The 25,279-nt window shown below is 47.1% G+C and overlaps 1 protein-coding gene across 2 annotated transcripts in view; it reads right to left on the reverse strand.

Annotated features, from left to right (window-relative positions):
* The window catches only part of ARID4B (AT-rich interaction domain 4B), a 593,887-nt gene that overhangs the window by 149,680 nt on the left and 418,928 nt on the right, over window positions 1–25,279 (reverse strand). For both annotated transcript variants that reach the window (XM_073671468.1, XM_073671469.1), the window contains 3 exons: window positions 14,226–14,445; window positions 2,907–3,052; window positions 2,417–2,533 (listed from right to left, as the gene is read on the reverse strand). In XM_073671468.1, the coding sequence (XP_073527569.1) occupies window positions 2,417–2,533; window positions 2,907–3,052; window positions 14,226–14,445 (483 nt within the window). The remainder of the gene's footprint in view (window positions 1–2,416; window positions 2,534–2,906; window positions 3,053–14,225; window positions 14,446–25,279) is intronic.

Below are 25,279 nucleotides of genomic sequence, written 5' to 3' on the forward strand. Positions count from 1 at the left end.
CTGTTTTTCAAGGTACAGAAGTAGAGAAAAGGAAATCATTCCATACTTTTCTCAAGACAGTGCTCTAGTGAATTGCAGTGATGTTCCTGGGCTGATGTAAAAATGTAACACTGAGTACAATGTCAGCAAGTGGAGACTCATTATTGATTCATCCAAGAAAAAGTCTGAAAGCTGTGCTACAGCACAATGACAGCAAGTATGCTTCAGTGCCTGTAAGGCATTCTGTGTACTTAAAGGAAAGCTATGAGAATGTAGACTTTATTCTCAAGAAACTTAACTATGAGGATCAAGGATGGTCAATATGTGGTGATCAGAAAGTTCTCCCTTTGATCCTTGGGCTGCAAGGGGGATACACAAAAGTACCAATGCTTTTTGTTTGAATGGGACTGCCAGAATAGGACTGATTACTGGAACCAAAAAGTTGGCCAGCGAGAAATATCTTTGCAACCTGGACTCAAGAACATACGTAGTAGCGGAAAGTTTAGTTGATGCCACTAAAGTTCTTCTCCCACCACTCCACATTAAGCTTGTACTGATAAAGGCGTTTGTGAAAGCTCTTCCGAAAAGAGAAACTTTTAAGCATCAAATTTCAGGGACTGTCCAAAGCAAAACTGAAGGAAGGCATTTTTGTGGGGCTGGATATTTGGAAACTCATGAAGGACCACGTATTCAAAACAAAAATGAAAGCTGTTAAGAGCTTGGGATTCTTTTAAAGAAGTTGTGAAGAAATTTCTAGGTAACAAAGATCCAAAATTTAAGCCCATCGTGGAGAACATGCTGAAACATTTCAAGCCTTGGGTTGTCTGATGAATTTGAACTTACATTTTTTGCATTCCCAATTGGACTAATTTCCTGAAAATCTTTGTGCTGTTAGCGAAGAGCAAGGAGAAAGATTTCATTAGGATATCAAGGAGATGGAACGAAAATACCAAGGTGATGAAAGGTGAACATGATCGGAACTACTGCTGGATGCTTCACAGAGAAGATCCGCAAGAGAAAAGGTATCAAGAGAAGCTTTGAAGAGAAAAGGAAAAGGTGCAAGAATTTCCAATAAAGTTCCAGAATAAATAAATGTTCAATACATTTTTTATATATAATATTGTGTACATTTTTGGCTACAATAAAGATTTTTCTTGTGTATCTAGTTTGTATGTAATTTCACGTGTGTTATCAAAAATCCATATGTGATGGCTAAAAACAGAAGTCATTGGATATCACATTCTATGCTTCCTATCAGACACATTAAGGTCTCAACATATTGTGGTGCTGACTACTGGTCAAAATCTGTTCTTATGCCTTTGGAAGGGGGGACTAATTAAGTAGGTATGTTCAACAGCTCAAGTCTGATGGAGGGATTCAAGTATTTGGGTGTTGTGGCAGCCTCTTACTTCCATGATTATAAAAATTAAACTTGGCTCCAGTTCTCACCAAGTTCACCCAAAACCTGGGGTTTCGTCTAAATTATTATTGTCAGTAGTGGGTAAAGCAAACTTAAAAAAAAGATATGGATGCCCCAATTATTCTGAATAATTCACCAGTTTGGATCCCAGTCCGCTATTTCCATATGATTAATAGAATGTGTCAAGCCTGTATCAAGTTGGAGACTTTATAAAAGAGCGCAAGACCCTGTGGATTTGGTCTTACCCAAACCAGCGTTAATCAGAGAGATGTTTAGAGTAATTGAAGAGTTCTGAAGGAGTTCCTGATTGGTATCCTGCAAGTGTGAGAGGCATGTGACTGGATGTCTTGGTCCTACACATTCCATACTCTGACACTCGTCTGTCTTATATTCCCTTCTTCACAGAATCCCACTGATAGCCAAAACTAAGTAGATTTCATACATTTTTTCATGTTGAGCTGGACATGATGTTATAGTGGCCGCAGAGCAGAATAAAGTTTTTTTTTTATTTTACCTCTCCATTGTGGAGATATTTAGTAATAAATTGGCATCTAACCAGCTAACTATTGTTAAGTCCAAATGGGTGTTATCAGATAGCTATTCATACAGAAAGAAGTAAACACCCCCCAGTGAAAATTATCTGATAAGTCATTAGGTGCCAAATACTTTGACTGCTATTATCTCAGCATCAGAGAGGCGAAATTAAAACAAAAACATTTTATTGCGCTCTGCAGCCACTATTACATTGTGTTCAGCTCAACATTAAAAATTTGGTGAAAGATGCTCTTCAAAATTATTCTAAGTGTGAATACAGTAGCAACACTCGTTATTACTCTGAGTTCTGTAACTCATCTCTTTATTTGTAGTGTCTGGTGATACAAATCGATTTCTTGCTTTGTTGGTTTTGATTAGTTTTGATTTTTGTTTGTCTCTGTTGTTTGCGTTGCAAAAATTTTTCAATAAAGATACACAATTTAAGAAAAAAAAAATTCTTTATATCATTCTCCAGGGTCATACCGCATGTGTCCTTTGATAGCTGCTGAATAAATTTCAACCTCCTCCTCTTCATTAACTTCCTCTTTGACCTCAGTGTTACTCTCCACAACTTCATCCTCTTTCTTCAGCAAACAAGATCTAATGTTTGAAAATATTTTTAATTAGACATGTTGTCAGATATTTTCTAACGTGAAAAGTTTACAACTGTTTTTTAACAAACTAGGAAGATTAAGCCGATGACCTTTCTATGTAGATGTGATTTTTCTGTTGCACGGACAGCCAGAGGTGGACCTTATTTATTAGAGGTGTGCACCTTGTAATCAATTAAGAGTATCTTACTCCAGCTGACTTTTTATTACAGCATATAAGCTGTCATTCTAAACAGATTCATCAAATTACATCTACCATAAACACTACATCAAATTCTCCTGTTGTTTATCTAATCCTAATGAGATGAAGGTTATATATAACAATGAACATTATCAGGGGTATAGTTTTATGTAAGGTTTACTCTTCTTTTTTCTCAGTACTACGATCCATATCGTCCTCTTGATGGTTATCAACCTCTTCTGGTTCACCGACATATTCAATTGCAGAGCTTTCATCCTTCTCCTTTAAATCTCTCCAACTATGACAAGGATCATCCGGGTCTTTCACCTAGTCCAAACACATAAAATTCAGAAGAAATCCAGATGACACCGATTTTATCATGAAGTGACAAAAGAACAATAAAGCATCAATCAACTGCATTAAAGATATTGCTAAATACAAAATTCAGGGTCTAGAGTACAGATAAAATATTTGTGGACAGTATACTGTATGCAACTGAGAAATGAAGAAAAGCAAAATAGACAGTGTCAAGCAATATAAAACATAGCATACACACCCAGAAAAAAGTATGAGAGGAATACCTTCAGCAAATAGTAAAAAAAAAAAAAAAAAGTACAGGTAAAAGAAGAAAAGTATGAATAATTAGAGAGAAGTCTAGTCATATTTTTCTTGGGCGCTCTTCAAGAGTCCTCTATAAATCAAAAGAAAAAAAATCGAGTAGATATATAGATTGTTGTGCGGAGAGCCCAGTCATCTTTCTCTTATTTCCTGATCTGGAGAGTGTAGTGTTGGTGGTGTTCACACAGTGCGATTTAACAGGCAGTGACCCAAAAATGTCCAACTTAAAGTTTTTATTATACAAAAGCTCACACAGTTAAAGGCAGCTTTATTCTCCGGATCGCATCCGGGTCCTCAAATAACGTCTGTGCAAAACAACCCCATTGCCGTGGGAGATAGCAACGCCGTGTCACTCGTGGGTGCATCAGTTACGCTCTACCTTCACAGGCCTGTGTTTTAAGCCTTCACACAGGCCTGCAGTGAAGAACATCCTACTCTGCTGCTAGCAATCCCAACACTGACAAACCCAAACCTCTGAGGCAGATTTAGATGAAAAACTGTGGCCATAAGCCACTTGTAAGACCCGGGCTGTAGGTAGTGATCTGCCCCATTACCATCCTGTAGATCACTCTGAAAATAAAAGACCATTTCGTAAATCCAACTTGGGTCAAATTGCTTGACCAAGTCCAAACTTGCTTCTATTTTGCACTGTAACCACAGCTGTTTCTGTGATCGCAATGCTCTCCAGCAAGTTCAGTATGCCTCAATGCGCATCCTAGGGGATACATACCATTCATCGCATATGATTCCCCCCTCACTGTCTCACAATAGGAAGTGTCGGTCATGTTTATCATAACCTACCACCACCCAACAGTGCCCAGCAGAGAAGTAATTTTATGAGCCAAATGCTTACTGCGCTACAATGTCTGGCATTTTTTAATGGAATCTGCGACAGACAGTCCTAATGGACCGCCAAGCCTTACTTGCATTGCATAAAGGCTGCTCCTGTTATTACTAATGTCATATATGGAGAGCAGCAAAAAGACCGTCCAAATCAATTAATTCACTGAGTTCAATGAATAACGGATATCGTAAATTCCTGTTTTTTCTGGCGTCTCCCTATAATAACACAGAACAGACAAGTAATAATTCCCAAATTGATATCTTGGGAAAAATAACTTAGTCATTTACTAATTAAATGGTTGGGTTTTTTTAAAATTATCCATATAGAAGCAAATGTGACAAGAGTAAAAATAAAAATACTAGAACTCACCTTATAAACTCCAGCTGTATCCACTTCACTGCTCTGTGGGCCCTGCCACAGTCTTTGTTCACAGGTATGGCAGCAATATTTTAGCACATTTGCTTCTATTAGGGTACTTTTTAAATACTTTAGACAACCTCTTAAAGCTGCATTAAACATGGGATTCAGTCTTGCCACAGTCAGGCAAGTATGAAGTCCCTGCCAGGACCTTATGGATAGATAGAGATGGATAGATAGATATATAAAGATATAGATAGATAAAGATATGGATAGATATAGCTATCCATATCTATCTATCTACATCTAGCTATCCATATCTATGTATTTATCTATCCATCCATGTATCTATCTATCTGTCTATCTATATTCCATATAAGAAAATGGAGGCAATACACCATTTCAAAAAGTGAAAAAAATTACCTTTTAATATCCCATGTTGGCGACATTTTGGCTTGAGCCAAAACGTCGCCAACATGGGATAATAAAAAGTAATTTTTTTCACTTTTTGAAATGGTGTATTGCCTCCATTTTCTTATATGGAATATAAAGCTTGGTTTTTCCTTGGTAGGATCTACACCCAAACTGTATTTGCTGGTACTGTTTTCTATTTCATCTATCTAATTATTATCTACATATTTATCCATCTACGAGTGCATCTCACTAAATTAGAATATCATGAAAAAGTTAATTTATTTCAGTTCTTCAATACAAAAAGTGAAACTCATATTATATAGAGTCATTACAAACAGAGTGATCTATTTCAAGTGTTTATTTCTGCTAATGTTGATGATTATGGCTTACAGCCAATGAAAACACAAAAGTCATTATGTCAGTAAATTAGAATACTTTATAACAGCTTTAAAAATGTGTTTAAAATCTGAAATGTTGGCCTACTGAAATGTATGTTCAGTAAATGCCCTCAGTACTTGGTCGTGGCTCCTTTTGCATCAATTACTGCATCAATGTGGCGTGGCATGGAGGCGATCAGCCTGTGGCACTGCTGAGGTGTTATGGAAGCCCAGGTTGCTTTGATAGCAGCCTTCAGCTCTTATGCATTGTTGGGTCTGGTGTCTCCCATCTTCCTCTTGACAATACTCCATAGATTATCTATGGGGTTAAGGTCAGGCGAGTTTGCTGGCCAATCAAGCACAGTTATACTGTTGTGTAAACCAGGTATTGGTACTTTTTGCAGTGTGGACAGGTGCCAAGTCCTGCTGGAGAATGAAATTTCCATCTCCAAAAAGCTTGTCAGCAGAGGGAATCATGAAGTGCTCTAAAATTTCCTGGTGGACGGCTGTGCTGACTTTGGTCTTGATAAAACACAGTGGACCTACACCAGCAGATGACATGGCTCCCCAAACCATCACTGATTGTGGACACTTCACACTAGACCTCAAGCAGCTTGGATTGTGTGCCCCTCCACTCTTCCTCCAGACTCTGGGACCTTGTGGAGTGTGTCAATGACTGCCTTCTGAACATCTGTCAAGTCAGCAGTCTTCCCCATGATTGTGGAGCCTACTGAAACAGACTAAGGGACCTTTTTAAACGCTTAGGAAACCTTTGTAGGTGTTTATGTTAATTATTTTAAATTTACTGAGATAACTTGTGTTTTCATTGGCTGTAAGCCATAGTCATCAACATTAACAGAAATAAACACTTGAAATAGATCTCTCTGTTTGTAATGACTCTATATAATATAGGAGTTTCAGTTTTTGGATTGAAGAACTGAAATACATTTTTGATGATATTCTAATTTTGTGAGATGCATCTATATCTATCTAGTGTAGAGTTACATAGTCATGCGCAGCGAAGCGTGACCCTGAAGTGGATGTTGGCAAAGTCTGTGAAGTGTCAGAACGAGGCTCCATAGACTTTTTGGTGGATTCGCTGGACTACGTCAGATTAGGTGGACTATGTCAGACCTGAGTGGGATTTTTTTCTCTTTTAAATAAAGTGGTAAATGAGGGAAAGTGTATATTTCAATAAATTATTTTTCTGTGTGTGTGTTTTTCCTTTTTATTACTGGGCTAGTAAGGGGGTGTCTGATAGACCCCTCTCCATTACTAATCCCAGGGCTTGAAGCTAGCTGACATTACACAGCTGACATCAACCCCCAAAAATATTATCCAGATTGCCAAAGTACCAGGGCAATCGAGAAGAGCCGGGTAAAGATCCAGAGTTGGCGCTCTCATGTAATGTGCCACTCCTGGGGCAGCTGCGTGCTGGTATTTTTAGGCAGAGATGGGTCCAATAACCAGGGACTTTCCCAGTCAGATAATATCGGCTCACAGCTGTCTGCTTTACCTTGGCTGGTTAACAGAAATAGGGGGGACCCCACGCCATCTTTTTCTACTGATTTATTTATTTGGTTAATACAAGGCTGGACAATAAGCTCCACATGCGAGGCACTAAAGGGTGCAATTTTATAATATCAAGTGGTTGTAAGGTTATATATCAGCCGGATATCTATTATCTATCTATTTATCTATCTATGTATTATTATCTTAGAACAGCTTTTAAAAGGAACCTATCGCCAGAAATAACTATTAACCTGCAGATATGGGGTTAATCTGCAGGTTAACATGGTTATTATGCTGCCCGGCTCCTGCACATAGCCAAATGCTACGGGAAGAAAATTAACTTTATTCCTCCCGCAGTGTTCCGGTTTCAGACACAGGGGTGGCGCCAAAGCCAGGACTCTGTGGAGACCATAAAGTTCATTTTCTCCCAGCAGCATTCAGCTAAGTGCGAGCACCGGGCAGGTTAACAACGCTATTAACCTGCAGATTAACCCCATATCTGCAGCTTAATAGCATTATTTCTGGTGACCAGTTCCCTTTAACACATAAAAATCAGTAATGTCTTTAATGCATTTTATTCTGGTACGTGTCACACGGATGGCACACATGTACATACAGATGGTAAAAATACTCCGGGCCACACTTTCACGTGTACATGTGAAGGAGGCCTAAGATATATTGTAAGGTTCTGCAGCAGCTGACATGTCTATAATGAGTTTCTTCAGCAGCTGAGGTGTATTATGAGGTTCTGCAGCAGATGAGGTGTATTATGAGGTTCTGCAGCAGATGAGGTGTATTATGAGGTTCTGCAGCAGCCGTGGTGTATTATGAGGTTCTGCAGCAGATGAGGTGTATTATGAGGTTCTGCAGCAGCCGTGGTGTATTATGAGGTTCTGCAGCAGATGAGGTGTATTATAAGGCTCTGCAGTAGCCGTGGTGTATTATGAGGCTCTGCAGTAGCCGTGGTGTATTATGAGGTTCTGCAGCAGCCGTGGTGTATTATGAGGTTCTGCAGCAGATGAGGTGTATTATGAGGCATATATGTAGATAAACACACACACATATACTTACACTCATGCACACACATCACTATAGACTGAGGTTCTGCAGCAGCCGTGGTGTATTATGAGGTTCTGCAGCAGCCGTGGTGTATTATGAGGTTCTGCAGCAGATGAGGTGTATTATGAGGCATATATGTAGATAAACACACACATATACTTACACTCATGCACACACATCACTATAGACTGAGGTTCTGCAGCAGCCGTGGTGTATTATGAGGTTCTGCAGCAGCCGTGGTGTATTATGAGGCTCTGCAGTAGCCATGGTGTATTATGAGGTTCTGCAGCAGCCGTGGTGTATTATGAGGTTCTGCAGCAGATGAGGTGTATTATGAGGTTCTGCAGCAGCCGTGGTGTATTATGAGGCTCTGCAGTAGCCGTGGTGTATTATGAGGTTCTGCAGCAGCCGTGGTGTATTATGAGGTTCTGCAGCAGATGAGGTGTATTATGAGGCATATATGTAGATAAACACACACACATATACTTACACTCATGCACACACATCACTATAGACTGAGGATCTGCAGCAGCCGTGGTGTATTATGAGGTTCTGCAGCAGCCGTGGTGTATTATGAGGTTCTGCAGCAGCAGTGGTGTATTATGAGGTTCTGCAGCAGATGAGGTGTATTATGAGATTCTGCAGCAGATGAGGTGTATTATGAGGTTCTGCAGCAGATGAGGTGTATTATGAGGTTCTGCAGCAGATGAGGTGTATTATGAGGTTCTGCAGCAGATGAGGTGTATTATGAGGTTCTGCAGCAGATGAGGTGTATTATGAGGTTCTGCAGCAGCTGAGGTGTATTATGAGGTTCTGCAGCAGCTGAGGTGTATTATGAGGTTCTGCAGCAGCTGAGGTGTATTATGAGGTGCTGCAGCAGCTGAGGTGTATTACGAGGTTCTGCAGCAGCTGAGGTGTATTATGAGGTTCTGCAGCAGATGAGGTGTATTATGAGGTTCTGCAGCAGCCGTGGTGTATTATGAGGTTCTGCAGCAGATGAGGTGTATTATGAGGTTCTGCAGCAGCCGTGGTGTATTATGAGGTTCTGCAGCAGATGAGGTGTATTATGAGGTTCTGCAGCAGATAAGGTGTATTATGAGGTTCTGCAGCAGCTGAGGTGTATTATGAGGTTCTGCAGCAGCTGAGGTGTATTATGAGGTTCTGCAGCAGCTGAGGTGTATTATGATGTTCTGCAGCAGCTGAGGTGTATTATGAGGTGCTGCAGCAGATGAGGTGTATTACGAGGTTCTGCAGCAGCTGAGGTGTATTATGAGGTTCTGCAGCAGATGAGGTGTATTATGAGGTTCTGCAGCAGCCGTGGTGTATTATGAGGTTCTGCAGCAGATGAGGTGTATTATGAGGTTCTGCAGCAGATGAGGTGTATTATGAGGTTCTGCAGCAGCCGTGGTGTATTATGAGGTTCTGCAGCAGATGAGGTGTATTATGAGGTTCTGCAGCAGCTGAGGTGTATTATGATGTTCTGCAGCAGATGAGGTGTATTACGAGGTTCTGCAGCAGCTGAGGTGTATTATGAGGTTCTGCAGCAGATGAGGTGTATTATGAGGTTCTGCAGCAGCCGTGGTGTATTATGAGGTTCTGCAGCAGATGAGGTGTATTATGAGGTTCTGCAGCAGCCGTGGTGTATTATGAGGTTCTGCAGCAGATGAGGTGTATTATGAGGTTCTGCAGCAGATGAGGTGTATTATGAGATTCTGCAGCAGCCGTGGTGTATTATGAGGTTCTGCAGCAGATGAGGTGTATTATGAGGCATATATGTAGATAAACACACACACATATACTTACACTCATGCACACACATCACTATAGACTGAGGATCTGCAGCAGCCGTGGTGTATTATGAGGTTCTGCAGCAGCCGTGGTGTATTATGAGGTTCTGTAGCAGCTGAGGTGTATTATGAGGCTCTGCAGTAGCCGTGGTGTATTATCAGGCTCTGCAGTAGCCGTGGTGTATTATGAGGTTCTGCAGCAGCCGTGGTGTATTATGAGGTTCTGCAGCAGCCGTGGTGTATTATGAGGTTCTGCAGTAGCCGTGGTGTATTATGAGGTTCTGCAGCAGCCGTGGTGTATTATGAGGTTCTGTAGCAGCTGAGGTGTATTATGAGGCTCTGCAGCAGATGAGGTGTATTATGAGGTTCTGCAGTAGCTGAGGTGTATTATAAGGCTCTGCAGTAGCCGTGGTGTATTATGAGGCTCTGCAGTAGCCGTGGTGTATTATGAGGTTCTGCAGCAGCCGTGGTGTATTATGAGGCTCTGCAGTAGCCGTGGTGTATTATGAGGTTCTGCAGCAGCCGTGGTGTATTATGAGGTTCTGCAGCAGATGAGGTGTATTATGAGGCATATATGTAGATAAACACACACACATATACTTACACTCATGCACACACATCACTATAGACTGAGGATCTGCAGCAGCCGTGGTGTATTATGAGGTTCTGCAGCAGCCGTGGTGTATTATGAGGTTCTGCAGCAGATGAGGTGTATTATGAGGCATATATGTAGATAAACACACACACATATACTTACACTCATGCACACACATCACTATAGACTGAGGTTCTGCAGCAGCCGTGGTGTATTATGAGGTTCTGCAGCAGATGAGGTGTATTATGAGGCATATATGTAGATAAACACACACACATATACTTACACTCATGCACACACATCACTATAGACTGAGGTTCTGCAGCAGCCGTGGTGTATTATGAGGCTCTGCAGTAGCCGTGGTGTATTATGAGGTTCTGCAGCAGCCGTGGTGTATTATGAGGTTCTGCAGCAGATGAGGTGTATTATGAGGCATATATGTAGATAAACACACACACATATACTTACACTCATGCACACACATCACTATAGACTGAGGATCTGCAGCAGCCGTGGTGTATTATGAGGTTCTGCAGCAGCCGTGGTGTATTATGAGGTTCTGCAGCAGCCGTGGTGTATTATGAGGTTCTGCAGCAGCCGTGGTGTATTATGAGGTTCTGCAGCAGATGAGGTGTATTATGAGATTCTGCAGCAGATGAGGTGTATTATGAGGTTCTGCAGCAGATGAGGTGTATTATGAGTCTCTGCAGCAGCCGTGGTGTATTATGAGGTTCTGCAGCAGATGAGGTGTATTATGAGGTTCTGCAGCAGATGAGGTGTATTATGATGTTCTGCAGCAGCTGAGGTGTATTATGAGGTTCTGCAGCAGCTGAGGTGTATTATGATGTTCTGCAGCAGGTGAGGTGTATTATGAGGTGCTGCAGCAGCTGAGGTGTATTATGAGGTTCTGCAGCAGATGAGGTGTATTATGAGGTTCTGTAGCAGCTGAGGTGTATTATGAGGTTCTGCAGCAGATGAGGTGTATTATGAGGTTCTGCAGCAGCCGTGGTGTATTATGAGGTTCTGCAGCAGCTGAGGTGTATTATGAGGTTCTGCAGCAGCTGAGGTGTATTATGATGTTCTGCAGCAGCCGTGGTGTATTATGAGGTTCTGCAGCAGATGAGGTGTATTATGAGGCATATATGTAGATAAACACACACACATATACTTACACTCATGCACACATCACTATAGACTGAGGATCTGCAGCAGCCGTGGTGTATTATGAGGTTCTGCAGCAGCCGTGGTGTATTATGAGGTTCTGCAGCAGCCGTGGTGTATTATGAGGTTCTGCAGCAGATGAGGTGTATTATGAGATTCTGCAGCAGATGAGGTGTATTATGAGGTTCTGCAGCAGATGAGGTGTATTATGAGTCTCTGCAGCAGCCGTGGTGTATTATGAGGTTCTGCAGCAGATGAGGTGTATTATGAGGTTCTGCAGCAGATGAGGTGTATTATGATGTTCTGCAGCAGCTGAGGTGTATTATGAGGTTCTGCAGCAGCTGAGGTGTATTATGATGTTCTGCAGCAGGTGAGGTGTATTATGAGGTGCTGCAGCAGCTGAGGTGTATTATGAGGTTCTGCAGCAGATGAGGTGTATTATGAGGTTCTGTAGCAGCTGAGGTGTATTATGAGGTTCTGCAGCAGATGAGGTGTATTATGAGGTTCTGCAGCAGATGAGGTGTATTATGAGGTTCTGCAGCAGCCGTGGTGTATTATGAGGTTCTGCAGCAGCTGAGGTGTATTATGAGGTTCTGCAGCAGCTGAGGTGTATTATGATGTTCTGCAGCAGCCGTGGTGTATTATGAGGTTCTGCAGCAGATGAGGTGTATTATGAGGCATATATGTAGATAAACACACACACATATACTTACACTCATGCACACATCACTATAGACTGAGGATCTGCAGCAGCCGTGGTGTATTATGAGGTTCTGCAGCAGCCGTGGTGTATTATGAGGTTCTGCAACAGCTGCTGTGTATATTACGAGGTTTTGCAGCAGCTGAAGTGTATTATGAGGTTATTAAGAGTTATATATGTACAGAGTGGGACATTTATATGGATACACCTAAATTAAATGGGAATGGTTGGTGATACCAACTTCCTGTTTGTGGCACATTAGTATATGGGATGGTGAAAACTTTTCCAGATGGGTGGTGACCATGGCGGCCAATTTGAAGTCGGACATTTTGGAGCCAACTTTTTTTTTTTCAATGGGAAGAAGGCCATGTGACACATCAAACTTATGGAGAATTTCATAAGAAAAACAATGGTGTGCTTGGTTTTAACATAACTTTATTCTTTCATGAGTTTTTTACAAGTTTATGACCACTTATAAAATGTGTTCAAAGTGCTGCCCATTGTGTTGGATTATCAATGCAACCCTCTCCTCCCACTCTTGACACATTGATAGCAACACCGCAGAAGAAATGCTAGCACAGGCTTCCAGTATCCGTTGTTTCAGATGCTGCACATCTCGTATCTTCACAGCATAAACAATTGCCTAGAGATGACCCCAAAGATAAAAGTCTACCGGGGTCAGAACGGGAGACCGTGGTGGCCATTCAACTGGCCCACGACGACCAATCCACTTTCCAGGAAACTGTTCATGTAGGAATGCTCGGACCTGACACCCATAATGTGGTGGTGCACCATCTTGTTGGAATAACTCAGGTAACGTGCCTTTTTCAGTGCATAAAGAGGGCAACACATCATCCTGTAGCAATTTCAGATATCCAGTGGCATTGAGGTTTCCATTGATGAAGAATGGCCCCACTATCTTTGTACCCCATATACCACACCATACCATCAAGATACGAGATGTGCAGCATCTGAAACAACTCATACTGGAAGCCTGTGCTAGCATTTCTTCTGCGGTGTTGCTATCAGTGTGTCAAGAGTGGGAGAAGAGGATTGCATTGACAATCCAACACAATGGGCAGCACTTTGAACACATTTTATAAGTGGTCATAAACTTGTAAAAAACTCATGAAAGAATAAAGTTATGTTAAAACAAAGCACACCATTGTTTTTCTTATGAAATTCTCAATAAGTTTGATATGTCACATGACCCTCTTCCCATTGAAAATAATAAAGTTGGATCCAAAATGGCCAACTTCAAAATGGCTGCCATGGTCACCACCCATCTGGAAAAGTTTCCGCCCTCCCATATACTAATGTGCCACAAACAGGAAGTTGATATCACCAACCATTTCCATTTAAGTGTATGCATATAAAGGCCCACCCTGTAGATATCCACACACATACACTCTTGCACGCACACAGACATCACTACAGACTTTTCACTTCACAGTACTCATATGTCAGGGGTGATGTGGAGATGTAAAGCTCGGTCACCACTGATTGTGCTGCTTTCCCTGGATGAGAACAATCCTCTGTGATTTCCAATACTGGAGTGATGACAGAGCTGGGGCAGATACTGACAGCCAGTGAGTGTGCAGTGTGCGGGCAGAGGACGGGCTGGACACTGAGGCTGGGCGGTGTTAGCTTTGGCTGTGAGGTTAGATAATAAAGCATAGGGAGCTGTCAAGTTTGGTAGAGCCGCAGGTAAACAAAGGGAATGAAGTGAAATTCAGTAGGAACGAAAGGCAGAAACAAAAAAACAAAATTTATAGGGGTGTAGTATATTACTATACAGCACAGATTAGTTACAAAAAAAAAATTTGGATTTCGTGCTCGGACAACTTAACTTGTTTAATATTTAATACCGTAACACTTTGAAGATCAGATTATGCTTTCTTTTTTCCATTTTCTACCGAAAGTCTTTGCTAACTTTTTTGACGGATTGTCCAAAGAAGAATAAAAAGGAAAATGCCTGAACCAAAATATTCCACTTGCCCTGATGCCTATAATGCTATACTAGATATATTTTTAAGTGACTGATGAAGTCACATAGGTTATTATCACATGACTTACAATTTCCTTTTCGTCTGATAACACTTTATCAGTATTATTGCAAACATCGTTGTTTTCACCAGACTCTTTTTTCAGATTTGCTACATTTTCAGCTTCCTGGTTCAGTGGAAGCTCACTTTCCATGGCAAGATCTTTATTTGCTTTTGCAACTTTTATTGGCAGGTCCATGTGGAAAATAATATTGGTGGAAGTACAGTACTCTTCAAAACCATAGAGGTATCTGAAAAAAAAATGGAAGAGCACATAGTTTAAAACCAAATCTGTTTTTAGTTATTAGCCAGGATGAAGAAGTCTTTCAAAGAGCATCGTAAACATTCTTACATTCATACCCTTAACATTCCTATTAGTTGCACTTACAAGTAGTAGGAATTCTTATGCTGAGTTTTACATCAAAGTCTATTTTGAAGTTCCTGACAGAGCTTTCTTCAAGTCTGACATGTGCGACTTTATGTGGTAATAACTTTTGACAATTCCAGTGATTCTAAGGGTATGGTCACATGATATGTTTTACAGCATATAGTTTTTCTGCAAAAAAACGCAGCATTTGACTGTAGCAGCTAAATGAATGAGATATCTGAAATCTCATACACAGGCTACTTATTTTTTCATTGCAGATTTAAAGCGGTTTCAAATCTGCAACATGTAAGTTCTTTCAGTGTTTTTGCAGCATTTTTCACCCAATCAAATGATTGGGAAAAAGGAATAAAAAACACAAGCGATAACCCGTGTTTTTCCTGACGAAAGACATGTTTTCGGTGCAGTAATGTCTGCAAATACTTAACGTGTGCACATAACCTGAGCCAGTTTTTCCAAGACTCATTTTGTGTTGTTAGTGGTAAATTTAGGTTAATATATTTAATTATGAAAATATCTGAAATTTACAAAAAATGTTGAAAAATTAGCAATTTTCATGCTAATAATTTTTATCCCATGATTGGACCGGCTATTCTCAACCTTCACTGAATTAGATCGGGAGAGATAATGTCTACCCTGGCAATAAGTTCTGTGCTGAATCCATTCCTTTTACTAACAGCTATTTGTCTAGATATATGTTACATATCTAAAAATACACTGCTCAAAAACAATAAAGGGAACACTAAAATACCACATCCTAGATATCACTGAAAGAAATATTCCAGTTGTAAATCTTTATTCATTACATAGTGGAATGTGTTGAGAACAATAAAACATAAAAATGATCAATGTAAATCAAAACTGATATCCCATGGAGGTCTGAATTTGGAATGGTATTCATAATCAAAGTGCAAAATCAAATTACAGGCTGATCCAGCTTCAGTGGAAATGCCTCAAGATAAGGAAATGATGCTCCGTATTGTGTGTGGCCTCCACGTGCCTGTATGACCTCCCTACAATGCCTGGGCATGCTCCTGATGAGGCTCAGTATTGTGTGTGGCCTCCACGTGCCTGTATGACCTCCCTACAACGCCTGGGCATGCTCCTGATGAGGCTGAGTATTGTGTGTGGCCTCCACGTGCCTGTATGACCTCCCTACAACGCCTGGGCATGCTCCTGATGAGGCTCAGTATTGTGTGTGGCCTCCACGTGCCTGTATGACCTCCCTACAACGCCTGGGCATGCTCCTGATGAGGCTGAGTATTGTGTGTGGCCTCCACGTGCCTGTATGACCTCCCTACAACGCCTGGGCATGCTCCTGATGAGGCTGAGTATTGTGTGTGGCCTCCACGTGCCTGTATGACCTCCCTACAACGCCTGGGCATGCTCCTGATGAGGCTGAGTATTGTGTGTGGCCTCCACGTGCCTGTATGACCTCCCTACAACGCCTGGGCATGCTCCTGATGAGGCTCAGTATTGTGTGTGGCCTCCACGTGCCTGTATGACCTCCCTACAACACCTGGGCATGCTCCTGATGAGGCTGAGTATTGTGTGTGGCCTCCTCGTGCCTGTATGACCTCCCTACAACGCCTGGACATGCTCCTGATGAGGCTGAGTATTGTGTGTGGCCCCCACGTGCCTGTATGACCCTCCCTACAACACCTGGGCATGCTCCTGATGAGGCTGAGTATTGTGTGTGGCCCCCACGTGCCTGTATGACCCTCCCTACAACGCCTGGGCATGCTCCTGATGAGGCTGAGTATTGTGTGTGGCCTCCACGTGCCTGTATGACCTCCCTACAATGCCTGGGCATGCTCCTGATGAGGCTGAGTATTGTGTGTGGCCTCCACGTGCCTGTATGACCTCCCTACAACGCCTGGGCGTGCTCCTGATGAGGCTGAGTATTGTGTGTGGCCTCCACGTGCCTGTATGACCTCCCTACAATGCCTGGGCATGCTCCTGATGAGGCTGAGTATTGTGTGTGGCCCCGACGTGCCTGTATGACCTCCCTACAACGCCTGGGCATGCTCCTGATGAGGCTGAGTATTGTGTGTGGCCCCCACGTGCCTGTATGACCTCCCTACAACGCCTGGGCATGCTCCTGATGAGGCTGAGTATTGTGTGTGGCCCCCACGTGCCTGTATGACCTCCCTACAACGCCTGGGCATGCTCCTGATGAGGCTCAGTATTGTGTGTGGCCTCCAAGTGCCTGTATGACCTCCCTACAACGCCTGGGCATGCTCCTGATGAGGCTGAGTATTGTGTGTGGCCTCCACGTGCCTGTATGACCTCCCTACAACACCTGGGCATGCTCCTGATGAGGCTGAGTATTGTGTGTGGCCTCCACGTGCCTGTATGACCTCCCTACAACGCTTGGGCATGCTCCTGATGAGGCTGAGTATTGTGTGTGGCCTCCACGTACCTGTATGACCTCCCTACAACGCCTGGGCATGCTCCTGATGAGGCTGAGTATTGTGTGTGGCCTCCACGTGCCTGTATGACCTCCCTACAACGCCTGGGCATGCTCCTGATGAGGCTGAGTATTGTGTGTGGCCTCCACGTGCCTGTATGACCTCCCTACAACGCCTGGGCATGCTCCTGATGAGGCTGAGTATTGTGTGTGGCCTCCACGTGCCTGTAAGACCTCCCTACAACACCTGGGCATGCTCCTGATGAGACTGAGTATTGTGTGTGGCCTCCACGTGCCTGTATGACCTCCCTACAAAGCCTGGGCATGCTCCTGATGAGGCTGAGTATTGTGTGTGGCCTCCACGTGCCTGTATGACCTCCCTACAACGCCTGGGCATGCTCCTGATGAGGCTCAGTATTGTGTGTGGCCTCCACGTGCCTGTATGACCTCCGTACAACGCCTGGGCATGCTCCTGATGAGGCTGAGATTTGTGTGTGGCCTCCACGTGCCTGTATGATCTCCCTACAACGCCTGGGCATGCTCCTGATGAGGCTGAGTATTGTGTGTGGCCTCCACGTGCCTGTATGACCTCCCTACAACGCCTGGGCATGCTCCTGATGAGGCTGAGTATTGTGTGTGGCCTCCACGTGCCTGTAAGACCTCCCTACAACACCTGGGCATGCTCCTGATGAGGCTGAGTATTGTGTGTGGCCTCCACGTGCCTGTATGACCTCCCTACAACGCCTGGGCATGCTCCTGATGAGGCTGAGTATTGTGTGTGACCTCCACGTGCCTGTATGACCTCCCTACAACGCCTGGGCATGCTCCTGATGAGGCTCAGTATTGTGTGTGGCCTCCACGTGCCTGTATGACCTCCCTACAATGCCTGGGCATGCTCCTGATGAGGCTGAGTATTGTGTGTGGCCTCCACGTGCCTGTATGACCTCCCTACAACGCCTGGGCATGCTCCTGATGAGGCTGAGTATTGTGTGTGGCCTCCAAGTGCCTGTATGACCTCCCTACAACGCCTGGGCATGCTCCTGATGAGGCTGAGTATTGTGTGTGGCCTCCACATGCCTGTATGACCTCCCTACAACGCCTGGGCATGCTCCTGATGAGGCTGAGTATTGTGTGTGGGCTCCACGTGCCTGTATGACCTCCCTACAACGCCTGGGCATGCTCCTGATGAGGCTGAGTATTGTGTGTGGCCTCCACGTGCCTGTATGACCTCCCTACAACGCCTGGGCATGCTCCTGATGAGGCTGAGTATTGTGTGTGACCTCCACGTGCCTGTATGACCTCCCTACAACGCCTGGGCATGCTCCTGATGAGGCTCCGTATTGTGTGTGGCCTCCACGTGCCTGTATGACCTCCCTACAATGCCTGGGCATGCTCCTGATGAGGCTGAGTATTGTGTGTGGCCTCCACGTGCCTGTATGACCTCCCTACAACGCCTGGACATGCTCCTGATGAGGCTGAGTATTGTGTGTGGCCCCCACGTGCCTGTATGACCCTCCCTACAACACCTGGGCATGCTCCTGATGAGGCTGAGTATTGTGTGTGGCCCCCACGTGCCTGTATGACCCTCCCTACAACGCCTGGGCATGCTCCTGATGAGGCTGAGTATTGTGTGTGGCCTCCACGTGCCTGTATGACCTCCCTACAATGCCTGGGCATGCTCCTGATGAGGCTGAGTATTGTGTGTGGCCTCCACGTGCCTGTATGACCTCCCTACAACGCCTGGGCGTGCTCCTGATGAGGCTGAGTATTGTGTGTGGCCTCCACGTGCCTGTATGACCTCCCTACAATGCCTGGGCATGCTCCTGATGAGGCTGAGTATTGTGTGTGGCCCCCACGTGCCTGTATGACCTCCCTACAACGCCTGGGCATGCTCCTGATGAGGCTGAGTATTGTGTGTGGCCCCCACGTGCCTGTATGACCTCCCTACAACGCCTGGGCATGCTCCTGATGAGGCTGAGTATTGTGTGTGGCCCCCACGTGCCTGTATGACCTCCCTACAACGCCTGGGCATGCTCCTGATGAGGCTCAGTATTGTGTGTGGCCTCCAAGTGCCTGTATGACCTCCCTACAACGCCTGGGCATGCTCCTGATGAGGCTGAGTATTGTGTGTGGCCTCCACGTGCCTGTATGACCTCCCTACAACACCTGGGCATGCTCCTGATGAGGCTGAGTATTGTGTGTGGCCTCCACGTGCCTGTATGACCTCCCTACAACGCTTGGGCATGCTCCTGATGAGGCTGAGTATTGTGTGTGGCCTCCACGTACCTGTATGACCTCCCTACAACGCCTGGGCATGCTCCTGATGAGGCTGAGTATTGTGTGTGGCCTCCACGTGCCTGTATGACCTCCCTACAACGCCTGGGCATGCTCCTGATGAGGCTGAGTATTGTGTGTGGCCTCCACGTGCCTGTATGACCTCCCTACAACGCCTGGGCATGCTCCTGATGAGGCTGAGTATTGTGTGTGGCCTCCACGTGCCTGTAAGACCTCCCTACAACACCTGGGCATGCTCCTGATGAGACTGAGTATTGTGTGTGGCCTCCACGTGCCTGTATGACCTCCCTACAAAGCCTGGGCATGCTCCTGATGAGGCTGAGTATTGTGTGTGGCCTCCACGTGCCTGTATGACCTCCCTACAACGCCTGGGCATGCTCCTGATGAGGCTCAGTATTGTGTGTGGCCTCCACGTGCCTGTATGACCTCCGTACAACGCCTGGGCATGCTCCTGATGAGGCTGAGATTTGTGTGTGGCCTCCACGTGCCTGTATGATCTCCCTACAACGCCTGGGCATGCTCCTGATGAGGCTGAGTATTGTGTGTGGCCTCCACGTGCCTGTATGACCTCCCTACAACGCCTGGGCATGCTCCTGATGAGGCTGAGTATTGTGTGTGGCCTCCACGTGCCTGTAAGACCTCCCTACAACACCTGGGCATGCTCCTGATGAGGCTGAGTATTGTGTGTGGCCTCCACGTGCCTGTATGACCTCCCTACAACGCCTGGGCATGCTCCTGATGAGGCTGAGTATTGTGTGTGACCTCCACGTGCCTGTATGACCTCCCTACAACGCCTGGGCATGCTCCTGATGAGGCTCAGTATTGTGTGTGGCCTCCACGTGCCTGTATGACCTCCCTACAATGCCTGGGCATGCTCCTGATGAGGCTGAGTATTGTGTGTGGCCTCCACGTGCCTGTATGACCTCCCTACAACGCCTGGGCATGCTCCTGATGAGGCTGAGTATTGTGTGTGGCCTCCAAGTGCCTGTATGACCTCCCTACAACGCCTGGGCATGCTCCTGATGAGGCTGAGTATTGTGTGTGGCCTCCACATGCCTGTATGACCTCCCTACAACGCCTGGGCATGCTCCTGATGAGGCTGAGTATTGTGTGTGGGCTCCACGTGCCTGTATGACCTACCTACAACGCCTGGGCATGCTCCTGATGAGGCTGAGTATTGTGTGTGGCCTCCACGTGCCTGTATGACCTCCCTACAACGCCTGGGCATGCTCCTGATGAGGCTGAGTATTGTGTGTGACCTCCACGTGCCTGTATGACCTCCCTACAACGCCTGGGCATGCTCCTGATGAGGCTCCGTATTGTGTGTGGCCTCCACGTGCCTGTATGACCTCCCTACAATGCCTGGGCATGCTCCTGATGAGGCTGAGTATTGTGTGTGGCCTCCACGTGCCTGTATGACCTCCCTACAACGCCTGGGCATGCTCCTGATGAGGCTGAGTATTGTGTGTGGCCTCCACATGCCTGTATGACCTCCCTACAACGCCTGGGCATGCTCCTGATGAGGCTCCGTATTGTGTGTGGCCTCCACGTGCCTGTATGACATCCCTACAACGCCTGGGCATGCTCCTGATGAGGCTCAGTATTGTGTGTGGCCTCCACGTGCCTGTATGACCTCCCTACAACGCCTGGGCATGCTCCTGATGAGGCTCAGTATTGTGTGTGGCCCCCACGTGCCTGAATGACCTCCCTACAACGCCTGGGCATGCTCCTGATGAGGCTGAGTATTGTGTGTGGCCCCCACGTGCCTGTATGACCTCCCTACAACGCCTGGGCATGCTCCTGATGAGGCTGAGTATTGTGTGTGGCCTCCACGTGCCTGTATGACCTCCCTACAACGCCTGGGCATGCTCCTGATGAGGCTGAGTATTGTGTGTGGCCTCCACGTGCCTGTATGACCTCCCTACAACGCCTGGGCATGCTCCTGATGAGGCTGAGTATTGTGTGTGGCCCCCACGTGCCTGTATGACCTCCCTACAACGCCTGGGCATGCTCCTGATGAGGCTGAGTATTGTGTGTGGCCTCCACGTGCCTGTATGTCCTCCCTACAACGCCTGGGCATGCTCCTGATGAGGCTCAGTATTGTGTGTGGCCTCCACGTGCCTGTATGACCTCCCTACAACGCTTGGGCATGCTCCTGATGAGGCTGAGTATTGTGTGTGGCTTCCACGTGCCTGTATGACCTCCCTACAACGCCTGGGCATGCTCCTGATGAGGCTGAGTAATGTGTGTGGCCTCCACGTGCCTGTAAGACCTCCCTACAATGCCTGGGCATGCTGCTGATGAGACTGAGTATTGTGTGTGGCCTCCACGTGCCTGTATGACCTCCCTACAAAGCCTGGGCATGCTCCTGATGAGGCTGAGTATTGTGTGTGGCCTCCACGTGCCTGTATGACCTCCCTACAACGCCTGGGCATGCTCCTGATGAGGCTCAGTATTGTGTGTGGCCTCCACGTGCCTGTATGACCTCCGTACAACGCCTGGGCATGCTCCTGATGAGGCTGAGTTTTGTGTGTGGCCTCCACGTGCCTGTATGATCTCCCTACAACGCCTGGGCATGCTCCTGATGAGGCTGAGTATTGTGTGTGGCCTCCAAGTGCCTGTATGACCTCCCTACAACGCCTGGGCATGCTCCTGATGAGGCTGAGTATTGTGTGTGGCCTCCACGTGCCTGTAAGACCTCCCTACAACACCTGGGCATGCTCCTGATGAGGCTGAGTATTGTGTGTGGCCTCCACGTGCCTGTATGACCTCCCTACAACGCCTGGGCATGCTCCTGATGAGGCTGAGTATTGTGTGTGGCCTCCACGTGCCTGTAAGACCTCCCTACAACGCCTGGGCATGCTCCTGATGAGGCTGAGTTTTGTGTGTGGCCTCCACGTGCCTGTATGATCTCCCTACAACGCCTGGGCATGCTCCTGATGAGGCTGAGTATTGTGTGTGGCCTCCACGTGCCTGTATGACCTCCCTACAACGCTTGGGCATGCTCCTGATGAGGCTGAGTATTGTGTGTGGCCTCCACGTACCTGTATGACCTCCCTACAACGCCTAGGCATGCTCCTGATGAGGCTGAGTATTGTGTGTGGCCTCCACGTGCCTGTATGACCTCCCTACAACGCCTGGGCATGCTCCTGATGAGGCTGAGTTTTGTGTGTGGCCTCCACGTGCCTGTATGACCTCCCTACAACGCCTGGGCATGCTCCTGATGAGGCTGAGTATTGTGTGTGGCCTCCACGTGCCTGTAAGACCTCCCTACAACGCCTGGGCATGCTCCTGATGAGGCTGAGTATTGTGTGTGGCCTCCACATGCCTGCATGACCTCCCTACAACGCCTGGGCATGCTCCTGATGAGGCTCAGTATTGTGTCTGGCCTCCACGTGCCTGTATGACCTCCCTACAACGCCTGGGCATGCTCCTGATGAGGCTCAGTATTGTGTGTGGCCCCCACGTGCCTGAATGACCTCCCTACAACGCCTGGGCATGCTCCTGATGAGGCTGAGTATTGTGTGTGGCCTCCACGTGCCTGTATGACCTCCCTACAACGCCTGGGCATGCTCCTGATGAGGCTGAGTATTGTGTGTGGCCTCCACGTGCCTGTATGACCTCCCTACAACGCCTGGGCATGCTCCTGATGAGACTGAGTATTGTGTGTTGCCCCCACGTGCCTGTATGACCTCCCTACAACGCCTGGGCATGCTCCTGATGAGGCTGAGTATTGTGTGTGGCCTCCACGTGCCTGTATGACCTCCCTACAACGCCTGGGCATGCTCCTGATGAGGCTCAGTATTGTGTGTGGCCTCCACGTGCCTGTATGACCTCCCTACAACGCCTGGGCATGCTCCTGATGAGGCTGAGTATTGTGTGTGGCCCCCACGTGCCTGTATGACCTCCCTACAACGTCTGGGCATGCTCCTGATGAGGCTGAGTATTGTGTGTGGCCTCCACGTGCCTGTATGACCTCCCTACAACGCCTGGGCATGCTCCTGATGAGGCTGAGTATTGTGTGTGGCCTCCACGTGCCTGTATGACCTCCCTACAACGCTTGGGCATGCTCCTGATGAGGCTGAGTATTGTGTGTGGCCTCCACGTACCTGTATGACCTCCCTACAAAGCCTGGGCATGCTCCTGATGAGGCTGAGTATTGTGTGTGGCCTCCACGTGCCTGTATGACCTCCCTACAACGCCTGGGCATGCTCCTGATGAGGCTGAGTATTGTGTGTGGCCTCCACGTGCCTGTATGACCTCCCTACAACGCCTGGGCATGCTCCTGATGAGGCTGAGTATTGTGTGTGGCCTCCACGTGCCTGTAAGACCTCCCTACAACACCTGGGCATGCTCCTGATGAGACTGAGTATTGTGTGTGGCCCTCACGTGCCTGTATGACCTCCCTACAAAGCCTGGGCATGTTCCTGATGAGGCTGAGTATTGTGTGTGGCCTCCACGTGCCTGTATGACCTCCCTACAACGCCTGGGCATGCTCCTGATGAGGCTCAGTATTGTGTGTGGCCTCCACGTGCCTGTATGACCTCCGTACAACGTCTGGGCATGCTCCTGATGAGGCTGAGTATTGTGTGTGGCCTCCACGTGCCTGTATGACCTCCCTACAACGCCTGGGCATGCTCCTGATGAGGCTGAGTATTGTGTGTGGCCTCCACGTGCCTGTAAGACCTCCCTACAACGCCTGGGCATGCTCCTGATGAGGCTGAGTTTTGTGTGTGGCCTCCACGTGCCTGTATGACCTCCCTACAACGCCTGGGCATGCTCCTGATGAGGCTGAGTATTGTGTGTGGCCTCCACGTGCCTGTAAGACCTCCCTACAACGCCTGGGCATGCTCCTGATGAGGCTGAGTTTTGTGTGTGGCCTCCACGTGCCTGTATGACCTCCCTACAACGCCTGGGCATGCTCCTGATGAGGCTGAGTATTGTGTGTGGCCTCCACGTGCCTGTAAGACCTCCCTACAACGCCTGGGCATGCTCCTGATGAGGCTGAGTTTTGTGTGTGGCCTCCACGTGCCTGTATGATCTCCCTACAACGCCTGGGCATGCTCCTGATGAGGCTGAGTATTGTGTGTGGCCTCCACGTGCCTGTAAGACCTCCCTACAACGCCTGGGCATGCTCCTGATGAGGCTGAGTATTGTGTGTGGCCTCCACATGCCTGCATGACCTCCCTACAACGCCTGGGCATGCTCCTGATGAGGCTCAGTATTGTGTCTGGCCTCCACGTGCCTGTATGACCTCCCTACAACGCCTGGGCATGCTCCTGATGAGGCTCAGTATTGTGTGTGGCCCCCACGTGCCTGAATGACCTCCCTACAACGCCTGGGCATGCTCCTGATGAGGCTGAGTATTGTGTGTGGCCTCCACGTGCCTGTATGACCTCCCTACAACGCCTGGGCATGCTCCTGATGAGGCTGAGTATTGTGTGTGGCCTCCACGTGCCTGTATGACCTCCCTACAACGCCTGGGCATGCTCCTGATGAGACTGAGTATTGTGTGTTGCCCCCACGTGCCTGTATGACCTCCCTACAACGCCTGGGCATGCTCCTGATGAGGCTGAGTATTGTGTGTGGCCTCCACGTGCCTGTATGACCTCCCTACAACGCTTGGGCATGCTCCTGATGAGGCTGAGTATTGTGTGTGGCCTCCACGTACCTGTATGACCTCCCTACAACGCCTAGGCATGCTCCTGATGAGGCTGAGTACTGTGTGTGGCCTCCACGTGCCTGTATGACCTCCCTACAACGCCTGGGCATGCTCCTGATGAGGCTGAGTTTTGTGTGTGGCCTCCACGTGCCTGTATGACCTCCCTACAACGCCTGGGCATGCTCCTGATGAGGCTGAGTATTGTGTGTGGCCTCCACGTGCCTGTAAGACCTCCCTACAACGCCTGGGCATGCTCCTGATGAGGCTGAGTATTGTGTGTGGCCTCCACATGCCTGCATGACCTCCCTACAACGCCTGGGCATGCTCCTGATG

The sequence above is a fragment of the Phyllobates terribilis genome, unplaced genomic scaffold (assembly GCF_046119375.1).
Source record: "Phyllobates terribilis strain yellow unplaced genomic scaffold, ASM4611937v1 Scaffold_3__8_contigs__length_932513732, whole genome shotgun sequence".
Taxonomy (NCBI): Eukaryota; Metazoa; Chordata; class Amphibia; order Anura; family Dendrobatidae; genus Phyllobates; species Phyllobates terribilis.